The sequence below is a fragment of the Apus apus genome, chromosome 1, assembly GCF_020740795.1.
Source record: "Apus apus isolate bApuApu2 chromosome 1, bApuApu2.pri.cur, whole genome shotgun sequence".
NCBI classification, from domain to species: Eukaryota; Metazoa; Chordata; class Aves; order Apodiformes; family Apodidae; genus Apus; species Apus apus.
Window position 1 is genome coordinate 31,211,120 of NC_067282.1, and position 15,020 is coordinate 31,226,139.

Genomic DNA, 15,020 nt, shown 5'->3' on the forward strand with positions numbered 1-15,020 from the left:
AAGCTGGTAAGATTTGAATGAGCAGGGATGACAGTGATCTTTGATCTGTAGCTTGCAGCTGTATATTAATTCTTAATTGCTGGTACAGAAAAACACAGGAAAGGAGACTGATGTGAGGATAGACACTGGCAGACCAGAGTTTTGAGGAAGAATTTTAGATAAAAATACAAGAAGTTCTTAGAATAACAACCTCCTTTCTAGTAAGATTCTTTCTCTGCTTCAGAGAAGAAAAAAAAAGCTACTGCCAAGTGATACATATGCACACGTGTATATATATGTGTATATAGATATTTGTTTTACAGGAAGCAGATGACGTATTAGATTTACCCTTTTTCAGGAAAACTTAAATCTCAGCTTCTAGAAATCAACTCTACATTTAGTCTCAAAATACTCAGTAATGGTGTTTCTGAAGTACACAATCAAAACTCTTGTTTCCAGAAGCTTTTTTTTCCTTTTCCTCCAAAACGCCAAAGTTTTAACAAGCATCTTACTACATTTATTACCAGCTGATGCCTGGACTGTCCTGATACTTGCCGTGTATGTTGGCAGGCAGATACATTCCTGGAACCAGATATTTTTTTTATCTTTGAACCCTAGCAAAAAAAAAACAACAAAAAAAAAAGACTGCTTTTCTTATGTGTAAATTTATCACTCCTGGGCCATGGGGACCCTTTCAATGTTTTTTATTTTGCTAAGATATTTTATACTCAGGTGATTGTTTTGATCACTCACCATCTCTCTGTGTGTTGGACGAGCAGATCTGAGCACTGCGACCACTGGCAGGGTGCTGGTGGCTCATGGTGGAACCTTCCGTGCATGCGAGTAGGGATACACAAACAAATCTATGTTTGCACACATGGGTGTTCTTATGCTTCCAACAGAAATACAGCTTGGCATCTGTCATAAAACACCACAGAAAATGTTGGCAGTTGCAGGCAAAATAAATGGGGTAATAATGAGAATCAGATAAGGGATTATACTCCTGAAAAAGTAATACTGAACAGTAAATTGTGGTAAGGGCTATTGGAAATGGGGTGGTAACAGTAATTGTGGTGGAGTGCAGTTCCCAAAAGCACAGTTGGCAGGAATATGCATCCATGTCATTTGGGCAGAACAATACCAACATTTATTGGAAATGGAAATGTGATAATAATGTGGCAAAACCAGAAGGTGATTCAGGCAGCAACCATTGCCAAAGAAGGAAAGGAGGATGCTTCTCCAAGATTGTGTGGCTGTTTTTGTGGATGACAAAGCTGCTTCTGCAATCCCAACATTCAGACTAATAAAAAAGATTGTTTTACACTCTCTACTGTGTCAGAATATAGTTACCCTTAAAGGGATTTTGTCTTTGTGTTTTTTTCCAGACACAAAGTTTTCATGTGAAACTTTTTGTTCATCCTATATTTTACTTGAAAGAAAAAAGAGCTTTAAAAACTACTCCAAGTGTTCAAGATTTTTCTTGTTGCCTCTCTGACTGCTAATTCCTGATATTTGTTCTTCAGAGGTTTTCATTGCTCTCCACCCATGCCAATTTCTTTTTAGATGAAACAGGAAATAACTTGTTTTGCCAAATTGATGTTCCTTTCTTGTACAAATATGTTAATATTCAAGCACTATGCACAGTATTTCCAAGCACTCTAATCTGAGCAACCCTTGCTTTTCCATTCTTAAATTTAGTTAATTTCCATTGTAATGCTTTAATTTATTAATTATTTATTAAGATTTTTTACATGTAAACTTTCTCTTCTGTCAAGTTATTTTTTATGGAACCATAGAATGGTTTAGGTTGGAAAAGACCTTTACAGTAAGCAAACGGTTAACTCAACACTGCCAAGTGCACCACTAAACCCTAAGCACCACTTCCACACGTCATTCAAGTACCTCCAGGGATGGTGACTCCACCACCTCCCTGGGCAGCCTTTTCCAGTGCCTTTCAATGAAGGAATTTTTCATAATATCTAGTCTAAACCTCCCCTAGCACAACTTGAGGCCAGTTCTACTTGTTCTATCACTTGTTACTTGGGAGAAGAGACTGACAACCACTTGGCTACAACCTTTTCAGGATAGTTTCAGGTAGTTGTAGAGAGCATTAAGGTCTCCCCTGAGACTCCTCTTCTTCAAACTCAACAATCCCAATTCCCTCAGATGCTCCTTGTAAGACTTGTTCTCCAGACCCTTCATTGCCTGTCTCTGGGCACGTTTCTCCACTTTGATATTTTTCTTGTAGTGAGTGGCTCAGAACTGAACACAGTACACTCAAGGTACAACCTCACCAGTGCCAAGTGTGAGGCACAATCACTTTCCTAGTCCTGCTGGCCACACAATTTCTGATACAAGCCAGGATGCTATTGACCTTCTTGGCCACCTGGGCACACTGCTGGCTCATGTTCAGCCAGCTGTCAATTGACATCTCCAGGTCCCTTTCCTCTGGACACATTTCCAGCCCATTCCAGCCCATCATGTAGTGTTGCATGGGGTTGTTGTGACCGAAATGAAGGACCTGGCACTTGACCTTGTTGAATCTCATACAATTTGCCTCAGCCCATTAATCCAGCATGGCCAGGACTGCTGTAGAGCTTTCCTACTTTCAGGCAGATCAACACTCTCTCCCAGCTTCGTGTCATCTGCAAGCTTATTGAGGATGCACTTGATCCACTTGTCTAGTTCATTGATAAAGATATTAAAGAGAACCAACCCCAGTACTGAGCCCTGGGGAACACCCCTTGTGACCAGTCACCAGCTGGATTGAACTCCATTCAACACAACTCTTTGGGCCTGACCATCCAGCCAGTTTTTCACCTAGTGAAGAATATGCTCACCCAAGCCATGAGCAGCCAGTTTCTCCAGAACAATGCTGTGAAGAAACAGTGTAAAAGGCTTTACTAACATCTAGGTAGACAACATCCATAGCCATTCCCTCATCCACTAGGCAGGTCAGCTTGTCATAGAAGGAGATCAGTTTAGTCAAGCGATTCCAAGAGATCATATACCCTTACCTAGCTGCAAAAATGTATTTATAGATCCCTTTAAAAATAATGCTATGATCATTGAAAGCATAAAATATTTGTTTGACTCTTCAAGTGTGTAGTGTATAAATTCAATGTATCTATCTGTGTTTGATGTAACATAGTCATTTCCACAGAAACTTAATCATATATCCAAATGGGCCTGTTAAAAAATGTACATGGTTAGGGTTAATTCTCATTTTTTGTAATCCTGGATTACTCTATCATATATTTGATTCTGAAAACCAACAAACTTACCAGCAAGTTCAACAGGAGTTGTCTCCAACTTTAACTCTATTGTCCTGATCCTTCTCCAAATAGGCATTATGCCAGGAGATAGAGCAGATTGCAGTGGTGGTGCTGATGGATGATCGTCTGCTGTCCCTAGACAAGAGCTATATATCCAGCTTCTATTATTGCACCACTTGGTAGCATTAATATAGTTAAACTTGGGAATTTTCTGTATCCTATCACAGATATGGCAAATATATTGACTTTCCAGTGACTTTATCAGTTTCTTATTCTCTGCACCTCAGAGTCCAGACCAGTATTTCCTTTGGACATCCCATCTGTAGACTGTCTTCATGCTTCATAAGCAGTATGCAGGTGGCATGCATCAGTTTCTCTGTAGGTGCAAGCAATACCAATTTCTTCAGGGATCTGAACAGGATCCCCACTGTCTGAACAGCTGAATTTTCCATCACTGCAATGCATAGTAATAAGCTATGGTATGTGGGATGCTTTTTAAATGGTACTTATGCCTCCTTTCAGTGCTCATGTAAAGCATGAAAGCATTTCACTCTCAATTTAACACTAGGAAGCTGAAGCAACTTATTCAAAAGGACAGAGAAAGTGAACAAGGTTCTGGTAAAACTCTGCCCATGCCTTCAGTAGTCTTGTCATTGAGCTTGGTGGGGTTTGGAGTAATTTCTGCAAGATATGGAATTAGAGTTCAAGAATTATTGACTCAATCCTCTTCAATATACATCAGCACAATCACTTTCTGGAGGCACAGAATCCCAGCAAACTAGAAAGACCTTTTAGGAGTGTTGGCCCCCAGAACTCTGTGCCATTGTAGATTGATTCCAGTTGTGAAAGAAACTGATGTCAAAGCCATGCACTTATTTAACATAGGCAAAGTTACTTACAAAGCCACATTTCCTTGAATGTGACAGGGATTACTGGCAAATAATTTTTTCTACTTAAATCACAAACCTGCTTTGAATGGCATGCAGCCTAAAAGCTCTTCCTCTCAGCTCCCTTTTGAGGCCACATTAGCACTGTTTGTGAACTTGAGTTTTCTTGTTGCTATCTCCTTTAGATTTTATTTTCTCTACCTTCACCACTGCCAAAGGAGTATTCAGAAAATGGTACCGTATTGAATCGCACTGTCTTTCCTTTGAGTAAGGGCATGTGTCTGTAGTTTGGGCAGAGTTTGATGTTGTTTCAGTTTGCCTTGTAGAGAAGCTGAACTATATCTAGTTGTTGTCTTAAAGAGAGAATGGAAATGGTTAAATATAAATTGCAGTAGTGGTTACCAGATGATGATGTTTTTCTTTGGCTGTTGCATAGGACCTGAAAGATGTACACAGAACAGGGAGAACTTAGCCTTTGGTCCATCTTCTTGTACATTTGCACCTGCTCAGTCCTTGCCTTAGAACACTGTGGGTCTACCATGTATGCTGGATTTAATACAAAATTTCATATCTGGCTAAGACTGTAGCCAATCCTACATTTGTCCTGAGGGATGGATGAGATGTCTTCAGTGGTATCTTTCCAGTGCCAGTTTTCCCTGATTGTAGGAGATGACCAGTATGACACCATGCCTTGAGTGCCGCTGTGGTGCTCTGCTTTGCGTGCTGCAGAGCTCTGTGGGACACTTGAGCAGTGAATACTAAGGATGGACTTCCACCCATAGCAGGAGATTGCTGCTCAGGGTGTCCTGCAGGGACTGTCAGAAGTCTGACTTCTAAAAATGAGATCAAGCAAATTAGCATAGCTTAAGGACTTCTTTGAATTACTTGTTGCCCTTTCACCTCTGACTTTATCTTCCATCATTCACTAGCCATGAATATTTTAATATGGCCACCACTGCATCCTGTGAAATAAATGACAGGCTCTGAGTTTCAAAGCTTAATCTGAAAAGCAATGCATATACATCAGTATTGAACAAAAGCATCACAGCCAGTGCAAGTCCTTTTTCATAAGCCCACTTATTAAAAAAAATTAAAAAGTAATGTCACATCATGAGTTTTCATTAATACTACTCTTCAGTAAGCCTAAAGCAAATCCTTGCTTGCTGTGTGCTTCCTATGCTTGTTGTATAGAACTACCTGAAAGTGATGAAGGCTCAGAAGCAGTGCGTGGAGAGCAGGGAGTGTGCTGCTGAGACAGATACAAGCACTATTGGAGCAGAGGTTCTCAATCCTCACTTGTCTTTCACAGATAATATGACTATGGATGTTTCACTGGAATCAGCATGCTAGTTTTCAGCCCCCACAGAGTGCTTTACACCTGCAAAGTGCTCTAAAAATCTGAGCTAATCCTCACTAGTAAGTGAGTTTTATTGTACCTGTTTTACAGATGCAGAAAATAAGATACAGAAAGATCAGCGGGCCAACCCGTGGTCACATAGCTTTTCAGCAGCAGATCTAGGATGAAGAAACAGGCCTCTTTGGTCACATTCCATTGATCATGCTACAATGTAGCAAATGTAGCTGAAATTTCATACATATATGTATGTATGTATGTATGTATGTATGTATGTATGTATGTATAAATCACAGAGAGGCCATTTCCCCTCTTCTTCAAAACAATCAACCTCTAGAGCTACCAAACCCTACATTTACATTTATTAAATACTTCAAAACTGATAGCCAGAAAACTCAGCAGAAAACCTGTAGAACACCAAAGTGACTCTTCTTTTAAATAATTGATGATGGCAAATAGCAGCAATGTTACTCCAACAAAGATATCGGTATCTCAAAATATTTTATTCATTATGCCTCAAGAAACCCAAAGTTTCAGAAGCTGGCTCTCAGTTCATCTGAAACATGTGCTTATTACAGTTCTTGGTGTTACAGCACTGGTGCTCCCCAGTAAATCTTCCAGCTTTATATAATACGTATGGAAGTCTTGGCAAAGAGATCAGGAAGGAGAAAGAGCAACATTTGCCAAATATGCATTTTATTTTATGGGGCTATAGTGACATATTTTAATAATACATCTGCTGAAGAGAATCTACTAATCCGATTAAATAACAGGACAAGAAGGAATTAATTCCAAAGTTCAAAAAGACCCCATTCTATGCAGCTGAAACTTTATATTCAAGGGTAAGATGGTTAGAAGTCTTGGCTCACTACACTTCTATAAAATAGCCAGAAATGGATCTTTCTTTGTAGTGTTTGTAAATCAAGGTCACTTATGTGAGAAGGCAATGTTGTGATAAATCTGTCTGACAATTAGATGGAGAGGGCATATCGACGTTAAATTATATTCTTTGTACACCCTGGTCAAAAAGCAGTGTAAGCACCACAGTAACATTATGAAACAGAAAACTGCATTCCAGATAATAACAGATATTCATGGTGCATAATTTTGCACTTTATGTGCTGTGTTTTACTCAGTCAAATTAGTATTTTAAATTACGTAACATTCCCTTTTTTATGTGTTTTTTTTTTCCTGAAAATTCACCTTCCACTCCCTCTGTCCTTCCTTTTGCTCTGTCTTTTCTGTTTTTCCTTTTCCCCTTTCCATTTTTCCTTTTCCACCTCATTTTTTTAACAGTGATGCTTGAAAAAAATTTAAAAAGAAGCCAGAAGCAAAGCTGTATGAGAAAAAAGTAACTAGCTATTTCAAGATTTAAAAGCCAGGATTTTATGTGATGTGTTTACAGATTCAATCTGTGTACCAGGCTTTGATCCAAGCCTTAGCATGATGACTGGAATCACTCCGATTAACCCAATGATACCAGGCATGGGGTTAGTGCCACCACCACCACCAACAGATGTGCCTGTAGTCAAAGAAATAATTCACTGCAAAAGCTGCACGCTCTTCCCTCCAAACCCAAGTAAGTAGATCTGATGAAAGACTGTTATTTTCCTAAATATATTGCATGGAAAAAAAATCTAATATGAATTATGGTTTTTAAATAGGCAATAGGCAAGTATGATCTTCTAAGGTCTACTGTGTGTGTGAAGCATGGTATGGTATCAGAGCATACTTACTCATCTCTGTAAGGTCATGTACTCAGCTTGCACAAAATAAATAAATAAATTATTTTTTAAACAAAGCTAACAGAGCCTGAAATCTACACTTCTCATAGTAGAAATCAGTCTTCCCTTTAGATCAGAACATCACAAAATAGAATGCTAAAATATAGTGCCCGCAGTTAGATGGGACCAGTCTGGGCTCTTGTCCCTGAACGCATCACCTAGCACCCAAACGCAGATTAGCTCTGGTCCATACCTAGGGGAGATACAGGAAAAGGGGGACTTCAGCTCCCCTCTTGCCATTTTTTGGGGGGCAGCATGTGGATGAGCTGTTTCTGCTCCTCGAGACCTGGAACCAGGCTTTCTTCTGCCCCTTCTGGGAGTCTGTGCCAATGGAAAACACTTCCCACTGAGCCACCATCTCAGGCAAAAAGCCTCTTTTTGTGCATGTTAGCCCTGGACGTTTATTTTCAGAGCCATCAGACCAGTGACTTTCACTATCACTGCAAAGACAAAAGATAAAATTAAGCAAGTAGTCTGATGCTCTGGATTTGCAGGGTACCCAGATCATGGTATAACCAAACTGGCTGTGTGCATAAATATGAGTGTGTGTGTGTGTGTGTGTATTTGTACGTATGTATATTTTAAGATTTTAACCCTGTTTATTTTGTTAAAGGGCCAAAAAACCAAAGTCATATGAATCAGATTCCTTCTTAGATAATTACTTTCAGAGGAATGCTCTGGTAATCTACATGTAAACAAGGCAAAGTGTTATGACAGTGTGTATTTTTGTACAGCCTTCAAAAATGTAATAGTTTTCATGATTTAAGGGTGTATATATGCTATATATATATACATAAAAATAACATTTCTAGCCACTGCACTTGAGGAGCATGTGTAAACAGTGAAGTTACCCTTCCTGTGTGCTGGCGTCTGCTCCGTTATCTGGCAACAAGACAAAACAGATAACCAGTAGAGCATTTTCATCATGCTGTCACTTTGTTATGTTTCTCACTTTGTTTTTTTGGTTTTTGTGCTCTTGGACTCTGAGAGAGAAATAAAATTATGCTACGACTGGGCAAAAGTGTCCATCCAGCCCAAGTGCCCGGGGTGTACACAGTACGGGCTGGCTTGCAGAGGGCCCACACACTTGGCTAGTGTGGCAAGGGATGGGTACAAGCCAGAGATGGTGAAATTCAGGCTTTGAATGTACTGTATCAGGGCCTGAGATCTCTGTGCTCATGGTCACATCAGTTGCAGAAGCTCCCTTACTTTGAAACAGATTTTTTTCTACTTTTTATGTGATTGTGCAGGGAAAAGGAAGATCTTTTTAGACCTTACTGTCGGTCCTGGAGAAAAATCCACAGTGGCCAGAATTAAACTCTGAAATGCCACCTAAAACTTGAAAAGGTTTACATTCAAGTAATCAATTTTGGACAATCTCTGCAACACTCAATTATTTTGGTTCTCCCTCTCTTCTGCATCTGTGCAATGTCAAATAACTGTTGCTGCCCAGAACTGATTAGGGGAATGAATACAGCCAATGGATCAAAAGACAAATTTTGTATTCCAATGTGATTTCTGTTTTGACTTAGATCTTCCACCACCTTCAACAAGAGAGAGACCTCCTGGGTGTAAAACAGTGTTTGTTGGAGGATTACCAGAAAACGCAACGGAGGAAATTATTCAGGAAGTCTTTGAACAGTGTGGAGATATAACAGCAATTCGGAAAAGCAAGAAGAATTTTTGTCACATTCGTTTTGCAGAGGAGTTCATGGTTGATAAAGCCATTTACCTTTCTGGTACTTCACATTCTTTAATGGATTTTCTTTGCTTCTCATTTGTATTTTGTGATGCTAATGTTTGCTTATTTTCTTAGCTTTTATCTCAGAAAGTCTTTCTTGAGCTTTGTGACTGTAGCCTGGAGTGGCAAGGGGCAATTCTGTATTTCTCTGTGTCTGCCAAGACTAGTGCATGGTTTTGTACATTTCTTACCCAGGAGCAATTTTCTGCCATCCCACAACAATGCAACAGATCCTGAAATTCACTACAGTACAATCTTATTTTCAATGTGAACAGGCTTATATAGTTTTGTTCACAGGTTGTAGAAAAAGGAGGGCACTTGGCCAGGAATGCTGCTGTTTTCCAGTGCCAATTTCTTTGATAGGCATGCAATTTCACTGGCATATTTTTATAGATTTGCAGTGCAGTCTGAATAAAGTCTGCCTTTATCCATACATGTATTCAGCCTACCACATTAATTAGATTCTGATCCCCATCTGTAGTCTACGTCAGTTGCTTCCCAGGACAACGACTGCCACAGAAACTCAGGTGTAAAATTTCAGAATCTCTTTTATTGTTCAAGAAAGGACCAGACCAAAAAAACAACAAAACAACCCAAACAAAACAAAAAAGCCTCTAACTCACAGAGGAAAAAAAAAAAAGATAAGAAGAAAAAGGATTAAAACCAATACCAATTCTGCTTTCTCATACTGGGCTTCAGTGACTGTCAGTGCCCTCTTAAGGTTACAGACCCTTTCATATGAGGACTGGCATCCTAACTGAGCCCTTCTTTCCATCCCCTGTATTTATTTGTCTCTACGGTCTGTTTCATCTCTCTTTCTGGGTCCCTAGGAGACCCGCCAACATTGTTTCTCCCCACAAGTGTAGTGTTACTCTTTCACCCCACCTGCAAGGTATTAAAAAATAAAGGGCCAGGGACTGCTTCTTGTCCAAGACATGATGATGACCCAGACTGCCTTACAGCCACTCACCCTGTGTAGGATGACCTCGAAGGGACCCACTGGGACCATCCAAAATGGAGCCTAGGAGGCAACTAACAATTAGGGATGACATGTTTGAGCTCCCACCTTATCCATCTTCTGTTTAGCAATAAGGACATAATCACAATATCCTGTAGGTGTCCATAGAAAGCTCACACAACTAGAAACAACTGGTCTTTTAAAATCACCATCAACTGCATCTTAAAATCAAGGAAAGGAAGAAAAGAAAACATCTGAATTTATAAAATATGTGGTCAGGAAAAAAACCCACCTCCTTTGTTTCACAAAAGGTTTTGTGTTTGGGTTTGAAGAGCTCCAGGAAATTGTGAAGCTTATGAGGTCTATGTAAAGATTTCTTTGAAATATTACCTTATTTTCAGGTTTCTTCCAGATCTTCATTCCATCCTGTTTTTTTCTTCCCTTTTAATTTTTTTTAAATTTTCACGTAATTTCTTCTTCCTTTCTCGTCCTCTCGTGTCAGTTCCCATCTTTCCTGTTTATTTACTTCTTCACTTATTATTTCCATAATTCTGTAGTTCACTGGGACAAATTACAGGCATCACAGTATTAAGAAGCAGTAGCACATTTCCCAGCTTCCAACTTCTGTCTAGGGGGGTTCTTCTTTACAAGTAACAGAGCAAGATGGACACACCATATTCAGTATGAGTTTGTGTGACTTTATATGATAAACAAAACAGTAGCAAGAAAGAGGGCAGAATAAGCTCAGAAATACACATGCTGCCACCCTGGTCCACAGCTAGTGTCCCTCTAGCTCAGTTTCCTGCTTCTCAGCAGCTGACTGCACCTTTTCCTTCATTCCAAGTCAAGTTTTATTTTAATTTTATATGCCTTAAATCCTGGAGGACAAGATTTGATGGTTAGAGGTAGGAAATTCTCTGTGCTACCCAGAGAGTTATGGTCAATGTTTCAGTGTCCAAGTGGAGGCAAGTGATGAATGATATTCCTCAGGGGTCAGTACTGTGACCAGTGCTGTTTAACATCTTTCTTGGAGACAGAGATAATGGGACTGAGTGTATCCTCAGCAAGTTTATTGACAATACCAAGCTATGTGGTGTGGTTGACACCCTAGAGGGAAGGGACACCATCCAGAGGGACCTTGACAGGCTGGAGAGGTGGGCCAGTGCCAACTTCATGAAGTTCAACAGGGCAAAGTGCAAGGTCCTGCACCTGGGTTGGCACAACCCCAGGCACAAATACAGGCTGGGGGGAGAATGGCTAGAGAGCAGTCCCAAGGAGAATTATTTGGGAGTGGTAGTAGATGAGAAGCTCGACATGAGCCACCAGTGTGTGCTCACAGCCCAGGGAGCCAACCACATCCTGGGCTGCATCAAAAGAAGTGTGGCCAGCAGGGCCAGGGAGGTGATTCTGCCCCTCTACTCTGCTCTGGCCAGACCCCAACTGGAGTGCTGTGTACAGTTCTGGTGTCCTCAGCACAGGAAAGACATGGAGTTGTTGGAAAGGGCCCAGAGAAGGGCCACAAACATGATCAGAGGGCTGGAGCACCTCTCCTACAAAGACAGGCTGAGAAAGTTTGGGCTATTCAGCTTGGAGTAGAGAAGGCTCTGGGGAGACCTTATAGCAGCCTTCTAGTACCTGAAGGGGCTACAGAAAAGCTGGGGAGGGGCTTTTCACCTGAGAGGATAGTGATAGGACAAGGGGTAATGGTTTTAAACTGAAAGAGGGGAGATTTAGGTTAGACATCAGGAAGAAATTCTTTACCATTAGGGTAGTAAGGTACTGGTATAGGTTGCCTAGGGAAGTTGTTGATGCCCCATCCCTGGAGGTGTTTAAGGCCGTGTTGGATGAGGCTTTGTGTAGCCTGGTCTAGTGTGAGGTGTCCCCTCTCATAGGAGGGAGGCTGCAACCTTATGATCTTGAAGGTCTCTTCCAACCTTACCCATGATTCTGTGTGTCCTTGTTTGTAACGCACTAGAATGCCCATTCAGAATTAGGGAAATGAGCAAAGAAGTGGCAGCTTCCCTTCCTCATCCTCCTTCATCCTGAATTTTCTGTGAGTTTATTTCAATGTTCCTGGTCCATCCTTCCTTCTTCCATTTCCATTTGTCACAGTCACACTGCTGTCCGCACTTCCTCTTCCCATCTGCTCTGGAGCCTCCCTCCACAATCTGTCTTTTCCTCCACACCTTTTCTTTCTTCTAAAGTGTTGTACTTGGTGTCTCTGACCAGATCAGGGAAAGAACCAGTGGAGCTGATAGGGAAGAGGAGGAAAAGCAGCTTCATGCTGCAGCTGTGTTTCACTTATTTTTATCACCAGCATTTAACTCTGCAGATGAAACAGGGAGCACTGACCTTCCCCCACCACCAGAGCAGGGAGGCCTGGCACTAGGCAGGGGCATGTTTTATTTGTACTGAAATATTGTGGGTTTTTTAATTAGTCTTAATTACACTCTCAAACATAATTTATTCAGAAATGGTGGGGATAAAGCCTATTGTTAAGACATCTTCTTTTCCCTGTAAGAGACAAAAGAGGTGTACGTACAAACAGAATTTGTGTTTAATATAGTATGCATGTTATATTAGGGAAAAATCATGCATTTGAAATCTATAATATAATGATAATTTTGTCGACCTAATCAGTTTTATCTGTCTACCCCATCTAATCTCATCAAACTTTGTATTTATCCCATGCTTATCATCAGAATAGTGCAAATGATTACAAAATCCATCAAGTAGTTTAATCACTGAACTTTTTTTCCTTTCTATTCCCAAGTAGAAGTGTATGAAAAAAAGACTGTGAGATGGGTAGAAGACTATGTTAAAAAGGTTGACTTAAGGAAGGGTGTTTTTCATTTAGCCCTGAAAGTTATGTTTTGATCTCCTGAGACAAAGACTTTCTAAAATCAACACACCAGCCCGTGAGAAAGCTCTTTCTCCAAACTGTATGTACTTTTCTCTTGTGGCTGACAACTCAGTAACTCCTACAAATACTGGGGGGCCTGGATTTGAAAATATGGGAGTAATAAGTGAGTTGAGATAGACCTGTTTATGCCCCAAAAGCCTGTGTATGCATTTTTCCTGTGCTGATATTTTCCCCTGTGGGTTTCCATTTAGTACCATGTACTAGTTTTATGTTTTCCATGATCATCATCAATACTCTGATCTAGATCCCCAGTCAGAGAGCAGCTGTTGGCTGTTCCCCAGTATAACGACACTCAAAGGTAAGTCAAGCCATGGAGTTTCTGTGCTGGTGGAAAACTCCTGGCTGGCCGAGCCCCTTCAGTCTTAAGAATTAAACAAGCAATGACATACTTTCAGTGTGATTCATAAAGAAGTGTTTAGATGTGGCACTTCAGGATATAGTTTAGTGGTTGTGGTAGTTGGATTATGGTTGGACTTGATTATCTTGAAGGTCTCTTCCAACCTTAATGAAGTGGGGGCTTTAAAGTCCACAAGAGGCTTGTGTCCTGCAGCACTGCGTTTCTCAGTCTGCCCATGCCCAGTGTGCTCACCAACAGTGGTGAAAGATGTGGGGAAGGAGAGGAGGAGAGATTGTGTCTTCCTGGAAAACACAGCCCACCTGGAAGATCTAATTTTAGATTCATGAGACCTGGCATCTTGGTAGTGTCATTTCACATTGCTGATAATGCCATTTTGGCACAGAGCAATCAATATTTGAGGAATGCAGCTGGTGTGTTGAACAGGGTGGGGGGAGGTTAACATTTGTCACGATTACCAGGGTAGCAGCACCACTAACCCCTTTTGGCTGGCCCCTTCATGCCTACGCCTCTGTAGATAAGGCTGCATAATTACCCCCTCATTAGTTCAGGGCTCAGCTCTGAAAGGTCACTCACACTCTTCTATTATGTCTCACTGAGTAGATTGTATCTGTCACTCTTCCCTTCAACACCTTGTGACTAGAGCTACATACATGACCGCAAGTAGCCTTCTGGGGGAAAGGTAGTGTTAGCGTTTACGCTTCTGCACAAGAGAAAGCAGAGCAAAATGGAGAGGCTTTAAAATAAACAATTCCCTTGTTTGCCTCTCTTATTGCAATATTCAGTCCTACTTCACCCCAAGCTTGCGAACCTTGGAGACCAGATTTATTAAGTTCCATGGAAGTTTTTGATGCCTTCTGGCTTTGAGGGACCTCATAAACACTTAGTTTGAGTTTTTATTCTGGGTCTGGAGTTCTTGCTGGAAAATGAAAGTCATACCTCTTCCTTACTGACAGACTACTCAGCTGAGCTCCACAGGATGCTTGAAAAGAAAATACCAAATCAAAAGGCACCCGGATTGGTTTTTTTGGAAGGAACACTACATGTATGGATATTTAATGTTTTTGAAGCTATTGTCTCATATGTGCAGCAGTACAGACAGTCCCTTGTATTCTTACAGCAGGATGTTTTTACAGCGGTAAAACAGACAATATGTCTAGATATGCATTTTTGCAAAGATGCTCCTAATCTCCCACAAAAGTCTTAGCTTTTCTGTCCCTGGAGAGAGTTCAAAACTGAATTCTAGCTGTGCTGGTGAGGTCCTGAAGCTCTTCAAACCACAGGCAAGCCATGAGACTGAAAGGTAGGTTGTCTGGGATTGCTGTTCAAAAGCAGCAAACACCATTTTTCTTGCCGCTTTGAACAGGATTTTCCTGCCCTGGAGTTATTACACAGTGGTTGTAGGAGTGTGTGTTTCTGAAGAGCCTTCTGCATGCCAGTTCAGCACACAGTTCATCTGCTGCATCGCGTGATTTGAGAAGTCTCTGCTGGGCTGCTCTGCTTCTGAGGCTACTGCAGCGGGTTGGCATGGAGAAATTAGAGCTAACCCTCTAAAGACTGGTTAATTTTAGCTCCATCTGAGGGCTTTGTTTGCAGCTTTCTATGTAGTATTTTCTTACACTTTCTCTGAATCAGCATTTTGAAAGTTAAAGAAAATGCTCCGTGAGCAGACTTTTGGCCTTGGAAATAAAACTTCGGAAAAGATGGATGCCCAGTGTATGTTCTTCCACAGCATGGTCACAAAAAGCTCCTTTTGCAGCTTTG

At 40.9% G+C, this 15,020-nt stretch overlaps 1 protein-coding gene across 4 annotated transcripts in view; it reads left to right on the plus strand.

Annotated features, from left to right (window-relative positions):
* Positions 1-15,020, plus strand: part of ENOX1 (ecto-NOX disulfide-thiol exchanger 1) — a 367,973-nt gene that overhangs the window by 254,126 nt on the left and 98,827 nt on the right. For all 4 annotated transcript variants that reach the window (XM_051631836.1, XM_051631825.1, XM_051631855.1 and 1 more), the window contains 2 exons: positions 6,901-7,074; positions 8,812-9,018. In XM_051631836.1, coding sequence (XP_051487796.1) covers positions 6,901-7,074; positions 8,812-9,018 — 381 coding nt within the window. The remainder of the gene's footprint in view (positions 1-6,900; positions 7,075-8,811; positions 9,019-15,020) is intronic.